The sequence below is a fragment of the Hydra vulgaris genome, chromosome 15, assembly GCF_038396675.1.
Source record: "Hydra vulgaris chromosome 15, alternate assembly HydraT2T_AEP".
Lineage (NCBI taxonomy): Eukaryota > Metazoa > Cnidaria > Hydrozoa > Anthoathecata > Hydridae > Hydra > Hydra vulgaris.
In genome coordinates, this window is record NC_088934.1 from 4,636,940 (window position 1) to 4,650,732 (window position 13,793).

The 13,793-nt window shown below is 25.7% G+C and overlaps 1 protein-coding gene across 2 annotated transcripts in view; it reads left to right on the plus strand.

Moving 5' to 3' along the window:
- Window positions 1-13,793, plus strand: part of LOC136072048 (Golgi apparatus protein 1-like) — a 69,735-nt gene that overhangs the window by 29,403 nt on the left and 26,539 nt on the right. For both annotated transcript variants that reach the window (XM_065820065.1, XM_065820066.1), the window contains exons 6-12: window positions 6,887-7,132; window positions 7,235-7,285; window positions 8,345-8,471; window positions 9,307-9,527; window positions 9,649-9,764; window positions 9,837-9,938; window positions 10,928-11,084. In XM_065820065.1, coding sequence (XP_065676137.1) covers window positions 6,887-7,132; window positions 7,235-7,285; window positions 8,345-8,471; window positions 9,307-9,527; window positions 9,649-9,764; window positions 9,837-9,938; window positions 10,928-11,084 — 1,020 coding nt within the window. The remainder of the gene's footprint in view (window positions 1-6,886; window positions 7,133-7,234; window positions 7,286-8,344; window positions 8,472-9,306; window positions 9,528-9,648; window positions 9,765-9,836; window positions 9,939-10,927; window positions 11,085-13,793) is intronic.

The following is a 13,793-nucleotide window of genomic DNA, read 5'->3' on the forward strand; positions in this document are numbered from 1 at the left end:
AGTCTAAGCCTAATTTTGGCTTATGGTTCTGCTTAGTTTTTTTTTCTATATAAATATCTGGTTTGTTAAAAGAATAGTGTGTTCAATTTAGAGGTTTTTTTAAACAATAAATTTATATATAAGCTTGGATTTTCCCTTTTTCGAATTTGCAATAAAACTTTTGCACTGCATTTCAGTTTATGAACCCTTTTAGTTCTCAGGTTTCACTTTTGACAAAATGAAAAATGTAACTGAACTTTGATCTGGCTTTTCTTAAATAACTAGTTTTATTAAGAAATAAGCACAATGTTTATTTTTTCACTGATAAATTTTTTTTTCTATTTTGTTGTTACTAAAAATATTATTTTTGGTTTTTAGATTTGATTAGAGCGACTTGTTTTTAACAACCTACAGTCATATTCACATCTCTCCGATAAACTAACGGAGTATTCTTAAAACTTTTCATGGTTTAAAAAAAATTCTATTAATAAGTGCAAGTTAGCAAGTTAAAATATATTTTAACTTTAACAGCAATGCTTATTTTTATTGACATCAAAGATAAATACTTTAATGAAACAAGATTTCTTTTTTTTAAATAAAAACATGCCGTAACTTTCCTTTGTAAAAAACATTTTGACTTTAAAGATAAAAAATTTTTTTGTTAATGTCTTAATAAATAATTTGTTTTGGTTATTAAAAGTTACATAAGTTTACATTTAGGTTGTTTATTTTTCTTCAATTTTGTTTTATTGATATGTAATTAAATTTATTTTCTAAGGTTTGAGGTTATGGTTTCTATGATATGAATACAACTTGGCTTGGTACTTTGGGACCCCTTTTAAAGGGCATTTAAAAATATCAAGTTTGTTTCTGCATATTTTTTTTTTTGCGTTTTCTGCTTTTCTTTTTTTTCTTTTAATTACTAATTAGTAGTGATTCTTCCTGGGAATTTGTTCCCGGGAAAAATTTTATTCCAATTTTCCGGAATCCCGGGAAATTTTTTTCGGGATCCCGGGATTTTTGTACACACATTTTTTAACTTTCCCGCCAAAGTCAGAATTTTTTGTTTTCCGGACCATAAGAAATATTGCTTATTTATATTGTTTACATATTGAAATTTATCGCAGCGCATTGGGAATTTTTAAAAAAATGTCCTTTAATCTTAAAACTTCGAAGGTTTGGAGTTATTTTGATCTTAAAAAAGCAGACGAGGCACAATGCAAACATTGTCCAAAAATATTACTATGCAAAGGTGGTTCCACTGTTGGATTGAAGAGGCATTTAGAAAAAATCCATAATATTATTTTAAATAAAGAAGAAGAACCATCAACTAAAAAACGTTGTGTTCAATTAACAATTGATTCCATGACAAAAAAAGTTTCATTGGGAGAACGATTGGCTCGTTTTGCTGCGATTGATGGTTTTTCTATTAATGCAATAACTGAATCGGATCAAATTCGTGAGTTGCTTCGTGATAAAGGCTTCACTCTTCCTAAATCGAAAACAGATGTCATGAATCTTATATATATATATTATTTGGAAATAGTCGAAGAAAATAAAAAAAAGATACTCGAAATAAAAGAAAAAAAATGCAAGTTTAGTATAGATTTGGATGAATATTCAAAACATGGCAGAAGATTTATGAATATAAATCTTCACTTTAATGAAGGCTTTATTAATCTTGGATTAGAGCGAATGTTAGGATCGCACAATTCAAATGATTACCTAGAACTACTCATCAAAAAATTAAACATGTTTAATGTAAGTCTTACAAATGATGTAGTTTGCATAACAACTGATGGTGCTTCTGTTATGGAAAAATTAGGATATACTTCGCCTTCTGAATATCAACTTTGTTTTGCACAAGCAATACATTTAGCCGTTGTTGATGTAATATATAAAAAAAAAGGTAAAAATAATAATCAAAGTACTAATGACAAAGATATTGAAGATGATGTCTTTGATGATGACGATGATTATGATGAGGAGGAGGATCAGCAAAATGAAATTAGTGACCAAGTTCCTGATCTTGTTCCTGAGCTTCATAAAGTTCTTGTTAAAGTTAGAAAAATAGTTGTAACTTTTAAAAGATCTCCTTTAAAAATAGATTCTTTAAAGCGTTATTCTAAAAATGAATTTGGACAAGAGCTAGTGCTAATTTTGGATTCAAAAACTCGTTGGAATTCAATGTTGACCATGATTCAAAGATTTATTAAAGTTAAAAAAGCAGTTTTTAAATCTCTCGTGGATTTCAGTTTAGAAAACCTAATGTTGTCTGATGATGATACAGTAATTGAAAATTTAGTAAAAAGTCTGGAACTTATTGTCTTAGGTTCTGAAATGATTTGCAGAAGGGAAGCAACTTTATTAACAGCTGATGACACGTTAAAATTTATGGTTAAAGAACTTGATGTTCAAGATTGCTACCTAGCAAAAGATCTTAAAAATGCTTTAATTGAAAGAATATGTCAAAGAAGAAAAAAAGATCTTGTTGGTTTACTAAAATTTTTAGATAATCCACAATCTTCAAAAAGTGATATGGATGATGACTTATTTAGCATGCCATCTAAAGCAGTTATGATAAATTTAGCGATTGAAATAGCTGGTCGACTTTTTCCCATAATTGAAAATATAGAAAAAGAAAAAGATAGCGATAGAAAACTTAACAATAGTATTATTGATATAAATCAGTTATCTGAATCTATGCCTGCCAGATTAGAAAAATTTGTAAAAAAAAAAGATGTTTTTGAAGTCAAGTGCAATAAATCAATTATGCGTCAAGAATTCAATCTGTTTGAAGCTACTAATAAAAGATCGCATAACTTAGATATGCTTTATAATGCGCTTTTAACTATTCGTCCTTCCAGTGTAGAGGCTGAAAGGGTGTTTAGTTCAACTGGATTTTTTTTACCAACTATAGAACTAGATTGATCGACATTCATCTCGATGCACTGGTTTTTCTCAGAAGTCACTTTAAAGTTGTAAACAGTTACAAAAAATAAATAGAAAAATAGAAAAGTGTATTTAGTTATTTATATTTTCTCTGATGAAGATTTTCCCGGGAATTTCCCGGGATCCCGGGAACAATGTAAATAATTCCCGCTATCCCGGGAATGGAAAAAGTCCGGGAAATCGCAATCCCTACTAATTAGAAGCAAATTGTACAAGCATTTAAATTTTTTCGTTTTAATTTTTTTGCAAATTTTTTTTAAATATATAGAAAAAATTAATTACATTTAAATTGTCAAAAGTTCGGATTTAGGTTGTTCATTTTTCATCAATTAAGTAAGCTCCACCTCCCACCTCCTTATTTTACAGAAATAGGGCCCCTCTTGCCGTCTATATTTAATGCATTAATTGTGCCAGGATAGCCAGCAACCTGGAAAAGTCAGGAAAATTCTAAACTATATTAAAAAGTCAGGGAAATTTATTGATTTTTGCAAAAGTCACGGAAAAGTCAGGAATTTTGATGAATTCAGTATCTATCTATCTATCTATATATATATATATATATATATATATATATATATATATATATATATATATATATATATATATATATATATATATATATATATATATATATATATATGTATGTATGTATGTATGTGTATATATATATATGTTTGCGTTCCCACACAAATTTTGAAAGTTTAGTGGAGTTGGCCTTGCTTTCATAAACAAAAGAGTTTTATGTTTATACCACCTGTCTTTGAAGGTTTTCAGTTAGCCCAATTTAATTGCATAATTGATAACGTAGCCAAATTATTTTAGAGTACAATTGATAAATATTTCCCTAAAGGCCACAAATTTCACAAATTTTTTAATTAAAACAACTTAAAGGTTAGTAATAGCTGCTTTCCAAACATCAAGAGTACTATTACTTCTCATAATAAAATGACATTATTTAATTCTCATGAAAATGCCAATCAATTAAAGCAGGAAGACGAAAGATTTCTACCCAAGGGCCATCACAAACAAAATCACGGAAAGAGTCCCAGTCAGTTTTAAGGTAGTTGTAAGAGGTATAATGATAGGGGGGTTCTGATGATGAAGAAGAATAAGATAATAGTTTTAAAGAGATCCTGCTAAATTTTTTAGGTTTGAACCTTGAAGTCAAGTTTTGCTGAAAGGAAAATAAGTATATTTACATAAATTATATAGACTGACACCATAGGGATCATCCATAAAGTATGTACGCTCGGAGGGGAAAAGGAGGTCTGCAAATGGCATATATGAGTTGTGAGTGTAGTGTGTCAATTATAAAAGAAAGGAGACCCTGAATTAAAAAAATATCATAATATGTTAGATAAATAGGTTAAAAGCGTAGGTACTTTTAGGGAGGTTGAATAGAGGATTATTCAAAAAAGAAGGAAACTCAAAAAAGCGTATTGCAAAATGCTGGGGGGGGGGGGGAAGGGGTAGACAAAAAAAAGTGTACATACTTTATGGACAACCGCATACCTATCATAAAATTTATACAGTGTTGGCCGAAAAAAAAATTTTTTTTCAAGAAACATTTTACACTTTTTTCAATAAAGAGATTTTTTAGATTTTTTTTGAGAAAAAAACAGGCGAAAATATTTATTATAAAACCATGTAAAGTTGTTGTTTTTCCGGACTGTGGACCATTGGTTTGAAATCAAAAGTCAGAAATGCGATGCAACCTTTAGTTTTTAAGTTTTAGATTAAAATGTATAGGTATGTTTAAAAACCCCATAAGGCGTACTTTGGAACTAGCAAGAACGCCAAAAGGCGTACTTTGGAACAAAAAGGGTTAAAACTTTTTTTTAAGTTTTCAAATGCATTTTTTTAAACAGAGCAATCGTTATGTTCATTATCTCTAGTAATTTGTTTCAATGTTGAAAATTGGGCAATTGAAACAATTTCAGACAGGCACCAAGTTTTGTAAATACATTTAAAAAAAAAGCTATGGTGTTCTTTTATTTAATTTCTTCCGTCATTACAAAATTTATTAATCAAATAATATGCTTTACAAGTGATCAAAATTTATTTTCTGGTTTTCTTGTTATATAATTAATGAGAAAAAATTAGGGGTGCACCAATGCATCATCGGCCTGCCAATGCATTGACCATTTAGCTGATGCATCTTGGTAACCTTTGGCCAATGCCTATTGTTTAAAAAAAAATAGTTCATTTTATTTTTGTGTTTCTATATTGTATGCAAAAATATAATTATTACATAAACGAAAATGGCTGAATAAGCCTAAGTTATTATGTAGACATATCTGCAACCAGCATTAAGTGTATTTTTATAATAGAAGAAAGCAATTATATGACTTATGGATCCAAACTACACAAAAAGATAAGTTTAAAATCAATAAATGTAAATGTTATGTTAAATGTGAAAAAAATTATCTGCCAGATGTTTCTCTTCTTGATATTTTTATTTTGCAAAATTTACAAATTGTTTTGAACGTTTATTTTTATCTATATCAAAAGTATATTAGACTATTTTGATTTTTATTGAGCAAAGCAACTAAGCATTAAGCAAATTTTAGTACATAAGCAAGCATTAAAATTGACTGTAAACATAATATTTGGAAGAAAAAAAATGTATACATACATACATACATACATACATACATACATGTCCCAAAAAACAATATTTTTGAAAAATATATGCAGATACCCCCTTAATGTGTTCTATATATAATAAAAAAACACTGGTTTTAAAAATTTTTTGAATAAAAAATATTTTTAGGGGTCCCCCAAAACCGTTGAACATCAGACAGGTCCCTATAATTATTAAAAAAATAGTTCTTCAAAAGTATATCATGTTAGGTCTCAAAAGATACAGAATTTTTTTTTAATTTTAAAATTAGTCATTATTTTATAAAAAACCCTAAAAAAAATTATAATTTAAAAATCTTGTTATATTCTCTACTTTTCGTTTTTGCTTAAAAGACATCATATTCTCTGTACACTAAAATCTAAAATAATAATTTTTTAATGAAATGATTATTATTTTAAAAGTTTTTATATAATTTTGCTTCTTTTGAGACCCAACAAGACATACTTTTGAAAAACTTTTTTCTTATTAATATCCTAAAAATATTTATTTAAAAAATTTTTAAAACCAGTGTTTTTTTATTATATAGAACATATTAAGGGGGGTGTCTGCATATATTTTTCAAAAATATTGTTTTTTGGGACACCCTAAAATATATATATATATATATATATATATATATATATATATATATATATATATATATATATATATATATATATATACATACATACATACATATACATATATACATATATACATATACATATACATATACATATATATAATATATATATATATATATATATATATATATATATATATACATACATACATACATACATACATACATACATACATATACATATATACATATACATATACATATACATATATATATATATATATATATATATATGTATATATATATATGTGTATATATATATATATATATATATATATATATATATATATATATATATATATATATATATATATATATATATATATATGCAACCCTCGGAATTAGGAAAAATGAGGTCGGTATCAGGTTGGCAAAAATTATTTGATACAAAGGTCTTACCATAAAACATAGAAACAAGGTTGTCAATTTTTTGCTGACCTCAAAAACTTTCAGGTCGGCATTGCCGAATGCCGACCCTAATTCCGAGGGTTGTATATGTATATATATATGTATATATATGTATTTATATGTGTATATATATATATGTGTATATATATATATATATATATATATATATATATATATACATACATACATACATACATACATACATATATATATCATTTATTACATATGTATATTTACATATGTATATTTATTACAGATATATATGATAAAAACATTTATAGGCACAGCATGAGCAAAGTGAAGTTGTTAGTTGTCTGGAGGCAAATATTAATGAACTAACCCCTCAATGTCAAGAACAAATACTAAAAATTGCGGAGCTTCAAGCTGATGATTATCATCTTGATAGACCACTTTATTACGCTTGTCAAGAAGCTCGAGAGCGTTTTTGTCGTGATGTTAAGTCTGGTGATGGACGCATTTACAAGTGTTTAACTGAACATATTACTAATGACTTGATGTCACAGCAAGTATGTTATTTCCCGATTTTATGAATTTTTTGGGTATGGTTTTCTTTCTTGTTGTTTTAGTTGCATTATTGGAAATATTTATTGTTGTATATATATTTTTAGTGTGCATTAAAATTAGTTGCACGAGAGAAGATGGTGCAAAAAGATGTTAAGGTATTTTTTGTTTTAATATGTTTTAACAGTCTTAAACTTACATATAGAATAGTAAAAAAAAAATTTGTTTTTTGAATATATTTTTAAAAATTTGTTTATGCTTAATTTTGCTTAAATTATATTAATTATGCTTAAAATTGTTCAAAATGTTTGTTATTTAGTATACATTTTATATTGTATTCGTATAGTCTAAAAACCTTTGCCAATGCCCCATAAAAATACTCTCTTTGATGACTTGTTGGTATTTTTTCAAATCTTCAAAAGCAAACTTTCTAGTTTAAAACTCAAAAATTGATTTTTAACGCAATATATGAAAGATATGTTTATAAATAGGTAATTTGTGCTAAAAATGGCAGAAATAATGAAACAAGGTTTAATTCTCTGAGTACTTTTCTTCTAAACTAGCAAAGGTTATGCAGATTTTTTTAAAGGGTTTTATGTTTTGTTTTGTATAAATTTATATTTTATGTTGTTTAAGATAAAAAAGTGAATACATGATATTAATAGGGAAGGTCAATTTGGAAACTGAGTCATTGAACTAGTAGAGTTGGGTGTATTATTGCAAGTTAAAACATCACTCTTAAGGAATTTATGTATATTTGTTTTGTTTTTTGAGAAAAGCTAATTTTTGATTTTGTTGTATAAAACAATGTTTTTAAAAAAATTTTCAAAATAAAAGCAGCATTAAAAATAACGCTTAAAGAGAAAACATTTTTGAAAATCATTGAGTTTAGAATATTATTTAAAAGAAATAGTCTTAACTTTACTTTTAAATCTGCCCAATTAAATAGTAATAGTTTATATTCTTTTTGATAAATGTCATTAAAGTAGATAAATTTGTGAACGTAAAATGAATTAAATTAATGATTTTACTTTTTACAAGTCCAATGCCTATTCCAAAAAAAGTTGAAAAATTTAAGTAAAATAGAATGTTTTATAAAACGATTTCTTTAAGGTTTTCTTCTTGCAAAGCAATGTGCAAAATAAATTTTATATAATATTAAATTATGTTAAAATTAGATGTTTTCAGTTATTTTAGGAATAAACAAATTTTTTTAGGTTGATCATAGTCTCTGGTCAGCATGTGAAGCTGACTTCAAGAAATACCGATGTGAGCAACAAGGAATTACTGAGCATGGTGCTGGATCTAATCTTTTATTGTGTTTGCAACAAAGAATTTCACAAGGTAAAGTCTAACAAGGAGAGTCTAGTTTAATAATAAAAACAAATCTAGTCTAATAATACAATATTTATTAAAATAATTTTAAATACAATATTAAATTATTTAATGGAATAAATACATTATCATTTTGTTTTAAAACTTTTAAGCATTTGTCAAGTATAAAGTTTCGTTAGCATTTACTGATAACACTAGTTTACAAATTGTTTTGAATTTGTTAAAAATTGTTGAAAAATTTTTTTTAAGGAAATAATTATTAAAGTATTAGTAATAATATTATTTTTGCTAATAAAAGCACAGGACAGCCAAAAAAATCTGGTTAAAATCTTTTTAACCAATGAATTTATGTATTTTACGCTGAAACATATTTAGTATTAGTTTTTTTTTTTTACTACTCACAGTTCATTTACAATATGACAAGGATTATATATTGCAAGTTTATAATAGAATAAATCAAAGTATATTTTATCAAGGTATCTCTGTATGTAAAGGAGGCTTTGCGTATCTATTTTTATGACATTTTCCATCAAAATTGTATCTCCATAAATACAAGCAGTATGTATGGCTAAATCTTTACTTAAATTTATATACATCAATCTATGTACTTAACCGCACTCCTGATCCCCCCATTCCTAATTTATTAATCTGTTACTGTAGATTTAAAATATCTAAATCTTATTTAAATCTTAAATTATTGTTTTAAATTATAAAACAAATATTTAATATATATATATATATATTATTGTATATTTAATATATTACAGATATTATCTATTTAAATTAGATTTAGATTTAGACTTTATACAGGTAGCTTTCATTAGGTAATGATTTTATTTTAAAGGTCAAAATGTTGACCCTGCTTGTCAAACTGAAATGAATTCGTTTTCCATTCAAATATTCGAAAATTATCAGTTAAATCCAATTATTGTTGCAAAGTGTGAAGCTGAGATTCATACTCATTGCTCAAAATATATTGGTAATCGTGATAATGGCTACATGATGGATTGTTTAATGGCATTAGCACCAGAAAATAATTCTTTAAGCGAAGAGTGCTTTACATCGGTTTGTTTTTATTAAAATATTTTATGATTATTTATTTTTGAGTAGATTTTTATATGTTCTTTTAGTTCCATTTTAAAAGATAGCAGATATTTTATATGTTTTTTTAATTCCATTTTAAAAGATAGCAGAGGTGCTACGAGAAACAGGAGCTGGAAGTAACTATAAGGTTGATAGAGCATTGTATTTGGCTTGCGAGTCTGCAATCTCAACTCTTTGTTCTGGTAAAGATGACACAGCGTAAGTTTGTCTTTATTGTCTTTATCACACATGTTCATAAACATTTTTTTTTCAAATGAATTTTTTTTTTAGTGTTCTTACCTGTCTAATGGATAATGCACATTCACCTAAAATGCCAGAGGAATGTTCGGCCCAAGTGTTTCATCTGCAGTACTTTATGTCGCGTGATTTTAGGTATTTTTTTATATACTATATATGTAAACAAAAATTCTTAAGATACTTGACATTACTCTTGTTTGTGTAAATGGTTGTAGTTTTTTGCTGAACAATCAATGTTTCATATTATTATAAACACAGAAAGGTTTGGTTATATAATTATATATATTAAAAGTGACTATACTTTCTTGAGCACCATTGAAACAGATATACTGTAGAAGTAAATGTAGAATAAATGTAGAAGTAGTGTGTATAAAAATTTGTCTATTATACCATTTATTTATATTCTTTTATACATTACAGCAGATTTAGTTTGTTTCTATGAGTGTAACATTTACACAAGTTTAAAGACCAAATATTTATTATTAGACACTAAAAAAAATTTATCAAACACTAAAAATTAATCCTTACGTTCTGAAATTAATCTTCTGGCGTTCTTACTAGATCTGAAATACGCTTGAGTTTTTAAATATACCTTTATATAACATATTTTTTTACTTTAAAAAATTAGTTAAAATGCTTACAAAAATATATCAATTAAAAATATTTTCCTATCACTATTATTGTGTAATTATGTAATTTTGATTTGTTAAGCAGATTTTTATTTTAACTCTTTCATGTGCGCAAATTAATTTGAGTGCACTAAGTTGGCTGAATTGTGCAGACTCTAGGTAACTTACATTTAATATATTGAAATTAATTATATAAAAACTATAATAAAATGTTGTCTTGATATTTATTATTTAATTTTACATTACACAATTTTTTTTTTGATTAATTTAAAAAAAAACTGAGTTCAGGAGTTAAATAAGCAAAGCTGTACATAAAAATGTTATCCAACTTGATGAACATTAATATATATATATATATATATATTTTTAAATTTTTATTTTGGAAGATTTTTTTGTGCCTATTTAAACTAATTTACACAGATGGGGAGACAGATGTAGGTGATATCCTATCATTTGTGTGAAGCTTCTATATATATTTGTTTATTATTTCTTCAGACTGGATACAGAACTATACTTGGATTGCCGGCATGATGCAGAAGAAATTTGTCATGCTGCAGAATTCAATGAAAAATCTGAGAGTAAAATACCTGGCAATTTTGTCATAGCATGTTTGTATCGTAATTCTTTGGATTCAAGTCATGTAAAAAAAAAGGTATTATTTTTCTTTTTTTTATTATTTACTTGTGGTTTATTTTATTTTGACTAAATAACCAATAAATAAATATTTTTTAAAAATAAAAATAAAAAGAATTATTATCCTGAAAATATAAATTATTAATTTAAACATTAATAATAATTAAATTAAATTTAAACAATCTTTATTAGTTGATTTTTAAATTAACAACTGAAAGTTTAAAGTCCAGAAAATTTAGATACATCAACTTGCAATGATTTAATTAACCCTTTGTGTAGGAATTTATACTTAATAGACTTTAAACCTTTAGAGTTTATGCTTAATAGACTTGAACCAACTCCAAGAATACTGTACATTGCCAATGAACCAAAAAATATAGTTAGGGCTTTTGTGATTCAGTTTGAATGCTTAATAACATAACATTGTTAAACATAATAAAAGTTAAAGTATTGTTATTATTATAGTAGTTATTATTGTTGTTGTTATGTTGTGTATATTATTATTTTGGTTTGGTTTTTGAAATAAAATATAGTTTAATATTAAGTGTGTTGTTTTTTCAACGTCGTTATAATTGAAAACATTGAATGCTTAAGTGTAAAACGTACAATAAAGATACTTTCAGGTTTGTCGCAACTACAACAAACACCAAACAGTTCAGGTCACAACTGCAACAATCAATTATTGTTTTAACAATTTTTTAATATTGCTTATGTAGTCATCCTAAATTTAATATCTTATTATTTGGTGCATGATTCTGCTTTATTTAATTGTTTTTTGCTTTAAAAGTCTTGTAAATTTACTGTATTTATTGTATGGACTGCAACGTTTACAATTGGATTATTTAAATGGTTAGTTTAAACTAAGTGTTATTTAATTTTTATTACAAATTTAAGACCTTACAAAATTTAAACCAGTTTCAACCTTTTAAAACAGTTTTAACCTGTGCTAGAAACAACTTTGGTTAACCTGATGAAAGTATAAAATTGCACTTGTTTCAAGCAGAGCTGGAAAAAACCTACTTTATTATTTCAGAAAGTGGATTTTTAAGGGTTTTTTGGGTGTGATTTTTAAATGCTAAATATCATTATCAAAATGAAAAAATCAAATATTAATGACTGCATGACAAACATAATATGGAGATTTCCAGAAAATGCAATGAATATCATAACAAAGTTGTTTATGATATTAAAATTTTAGCAAAAAATGATAATGTCATAGTAATAGTTTTCAAAACTTAAATTGTAAAAACAAAAAACCCAGAAATTCTATTTCATTGGGTTTTTTAAAAAAACCCTAAAGCCCAATTTGTCCAGCCTTGGTTTCAAGAAATCAGGAAGAAGAAAACTTAGTTATTTACTTGATTTTACATAAAATATTTTGCTAAAATGTTTTTGTTGAAGACAAAACTTTGTTTAATTAAACAATAAAGTTTTCATATTGTTAAAAAAAATTTATATGATGGGGATATTTTTGATTTAGTTTTTATCAATTGAAGTAAAACTTCAAGTAAACTCTTACTTTATTTTAAAAGGATCATTTTTTAATTGTTAACTTACCTCATTCTTTTTAAATCAGATCACAGGTTTTCATTTTGTACAAGTAATTAAAGGAAGGTTTTAATGCAATAATTTAAATTTAAAGTATTAATAACAAAATTAAATCAAGAAATACTAAACTTTTAATTTTTATTTAGTTAGTGTTATATTATCAAGTAGCTTGTTCAAAACAATTATAACAAAAAATTATTGTATTTTAAAAGTTAAAAAAAACCTTTAAAAACATTTAAAAAAACTATTCAGCAAACATTTTAACAAAATATAATAAATAATATTTATTATAAAATTGAAATCCTTTAATATATAAATGATTATTAGAAGAATCATTTTTAAATTTAATTTTGTAAAATTGTTTGTTAAAATTATGTGTAATAATGTATAATGTTAAATTTAAATTAATTTTAAAAATATTTTTGTTAAATTTGTTTTAAATATTTTTAAAGAAACAATCAAAACATTTCTTAAGTTACATAAAATATAAAGTTCAATAACTCTTTGACTGCGCAATACAATTAAAAGGTGTTTAGAAAGATTCTATCAAAAAAAAAACAATCATTCGTTTTCACAACAAAAGATATATCAAACAATGTGTCAAAAAAAGAAAAAGTTATGAACTATTAAGTGGTACCATATATAAATTACTGAAACTGATATTTTAGTATTAAAATATCAGTTTCAGTAGTTGCAGTTTTGAAGATCAGGGTTTTGCCAGGACTGTGGCTCACCGCACTTTAACAGAAAAGTCACGATTGTGGCTCACCGCAGTCAAAAGGTTAATTTAAATATATAAGAACATGTATATAAAAAATGTAATCAGTCAGAAATAATAAGTTTGGAAATGAGCATTACCTGATTGCAATGCTAACTATCGCTTTCGATTACTTAATGACACGCACGCATACTCAACCACACATACTCTTTTCTGGTGTTTTACAAATCAGAACTGTGTATTTTTATTGTGATGCCACCACTAGGAAGATTAAACAAAATTAATTTTGAGCTTTTGTCAGAATTTTTTCCTAGGTAAGTTGTCTTTGCCATGTTTAAAAAGCCTCACCTGATTCAATATTGGATCATTTAACTCCATTCTTGCTTTGAAAAGTACAATTCGATATAAACTAAACGGTTTGTATCTGAATGAGTTATGAATTTTTTACTTGTGGTATTATTT